The sequence below is a fragment of the Rosa rugosa genome, chromosome 5 (genome assembly GCF_958449725.1).
Source record: "Rosa rugosa chromosome 5, drRosRugo1.1, whole genome shotgun sequence".
Lineage (NCBI taxonomy): Eukaryota > Viridiplantae > Streptophyta > Magnoliopsida > Rosales > Rosaceae > Rosa > Rosa rugosa.
The window spans coordinates 22,048,801-22,051,341 of NC_084824.1; the positions used below are offsets into that span (position 1 = coordinate 22,048,801).

General features: G+C 36.4%; 1 protein-coding gene across 1 annotated transcript; it reads right to left on the minus strand.

The window, feature by feature from the left end:
• Positions 1-399: 399 nt before the first annotated feature.
• On the minus strand, positions 400-2,135 carry LOC133712378 (mavicyanin-like). Its single transcript, XM_062138489.1, has 2 exons — positions 1,857-2,135; positions 400-937 (listed from the first exon to the last, which is right to left on the minus strand). The coding sequence occupies exons 1-2, from the start codon at positions 2,029-2,031 to the stop codon at positions 570-572; spliced, it is 543 nt and encodes a 180-aa protein (XP_061994473.1). The 5' UTR covers positions 2,032-2,135; the 3' UTR covers positions 400-569.
• Between the last annotated feature and the right edge of the window lie 406 nt (positions 2,136-2,541).

Below are 2,541 nucleotides of genomic sequence, written 5' to 3' on the forward strand. Positions count from 1 at the left end.
AAAGCACAACTCATTCTCTCCCAATTTTTGATTTCCTAAAACAAAAAGAAGTAAACATATCAACTTAGGAGGGGGACCAAACCAACAAAGCCAACGAAAAAGAAACAAAGCTATCGAAACTGAAATTGATGAAAACTCAATTAATCACTATTACAAAGCGATAAGATAAAAGATGGAGGATCGTCTCACCACACTATGAGTTCAACTAGAGAAATTTAGTTATATCAAAGCTAGCTTAACCCACTTATATTTTAAGGCCTGGCTAGCTGCCAGCCTTTCCTAGGAATAAAAATCCACAAACAATACATGCTACTTGAATCCAGTATTTACAATCAAAAGTTGCTTGTGATGCAATAGTTGAATCGATAAATGGAGATTCTCAAGTAAAATAATTTCTGAAATTTATTTGAAATTGTAGTAATCCATATACCGATATACGTTGTATATGTCTCTATTTCAAGAAGCAAAATTTCACTACTATACCGACCTAAAAAAATAATATCCTTGAAAAGCTCAAATGCCCATAATAAAGCAATCAAGAAACTTAAGGGCACTCCTTACAACATTATTTAACTAGAAACAAAAAATGAAAGAGTTGCAATTGTTAATCCTAGCAACGCAGATTGTCCCTTCACAAATTTGTGGGGAGCAGCCATATTTGAAGACGGTGCGGGAGTCTTGGCAGTAATTGCAGTAGGAGAGGGTAATGCAGAAGGAGTTGGAGCGGTTGATACATTGTGAACATTGATGTCGACCTTCTGACCGGCTTGGCAGTGACCGGGAACACCGCAAAGAAAGAAGTGGTGGCCTTTGGTCTTGATTGTGATGGAGTCGTTTCCGGTGCTAAAGGATTCCAAAGGGACTGAAGCGTTACATGACCTGTACATGGCATGTGTAACTCGAAGTACATTGTGAAACTGAGCATTGTATGCGAATTCTGATCCCATGCACCAACAAACAAAAATAACAATGAGATTCTGTTTGTCCCCAAAAAATTACACATATGAAGCTTCCAACAGTTGGACAGAAATACAAACCAAGGCCAAGAAGCAAAACGCTTTGGAACATCACTTTTGTGGTAACTTAACTAGCTATGAAGCTACCTCAATATATATCAAATTTTTGTTAGTTCATTTCTTTCTTAAGTGGGAATGACGTTACACCGAAACTATAGAGCTGTAAAATCATTTCAGGATAACAAGGTGAATGGTCGATGTCTTTGCCTGAGATCTGACAAGTTTTTTAACTAGAATGTGTATTCAGATTACCTTACAAAACCAATACATAATTGCAACAAAGAAACGAATTATAAAGCTTAAGCTTTCAATGTATAGACCTGTCACCTTATATTCTCACCTTTATATCTTTAAATATTCTTAATTCCTAGCTAGTTGCTTCATACCTTTCAGAACCAGCCTCATATTCTAGTCTCAAATAATCTCAATGCACCTTAGTTTCAATAATCATAAAAAATAATGCACTGGCTATAGAATTGCAGTAGTGTAATGTAAGAGTTGTAGTGGGGATCCAGATCCACCCCCCCCCCCCCCCCCAAGAAACAAAAAGATATATGAGTGGGTTTCCTTGGGTCCTTTTGTACGTGAATTCAAAGACACTCCATCAAAATGCAGGCGTGCAGCATGAGCGACATAATTAAAAGTTTTGGTCCATCTCAAATTGGAGTAGAAAAGACAGAGTGATGATTTCCCACTAGAATTTTCAGTGGAAGAAGAAAAAAGAAATGATCTAAACATATGGAAAACCCAGAAAGACAAACTGAAAAACATCACCTCCATTAGAGTTATAGGGAAACTGGAACAAGCAAAGAGAAAAAATATGAAGAAAATTGAACTCACTGATAACGTCTCCAACTCGGAAAGTCTTAGTAGCAGCCCATTCTTTGTAGTTGACATTTCCCATGGTGGTCCATCCAGCCGAGTCTCCAACCTTGTATACAGTCGCATTCGAAACCTGCAGCACCATAGCCATCGTCGCCACCAACAGAGCCAAGACTCTGATCACGGAAGCCATGGCTCTATAAAATGAGAGTACTAGAAGATCTTTGTTAAGGTATGGACTTCGGATGTGGCAGAGCCTGGGAATGAAACTTCCCTCGAGGCAATATATAGAGCTTTTGGAGGAACCGGGTTGGGAGGTCGGAGGTAATCGAAAGTTTGAGACACCAAAATATTTAATAATTAAGATTAGTGGGTTACTGTTTTAAAAATCGCTAAGCGGTAGACGGACAATGGAGATGAGCCTACTGCTTAGAAGTAGATGCTTATTTAATTTAATTTTATTATACGACATATAAATAAATGTAATTATCCTTTTTAAAAAAAATGTAATTATTAACAAAAAAAACTATACATAGTAGTGTAATTACAACGAGTAAAAAGTTTAATTGATAACATATAAAATATACACAATTTAATTGATAACATAGTAAAAAGTTTAAATTATAACGAGTACGTACTTACAAGAAGTCTTTTTTTTTTCCTTTTTTTTTTTTACTTTTGGAAATCTGTTGGTGGGAAAAAG

Coding starts and splice junctions, on each gene's coding strand:
- LOC133712378 (XM_062138489.1), bottom strand. CDS start 2,031: ATGGCTTCCGTGATCAGAGTCTTGGCTCTGTTGGTGGCGACGATGGCT. Junction 938..1,856: donor CCGAGTTGGAGACGTTATCA/GTGAGTTCAATT, acceptor GCATGGGATCAG/AATTCGCATACAATGCTCAG.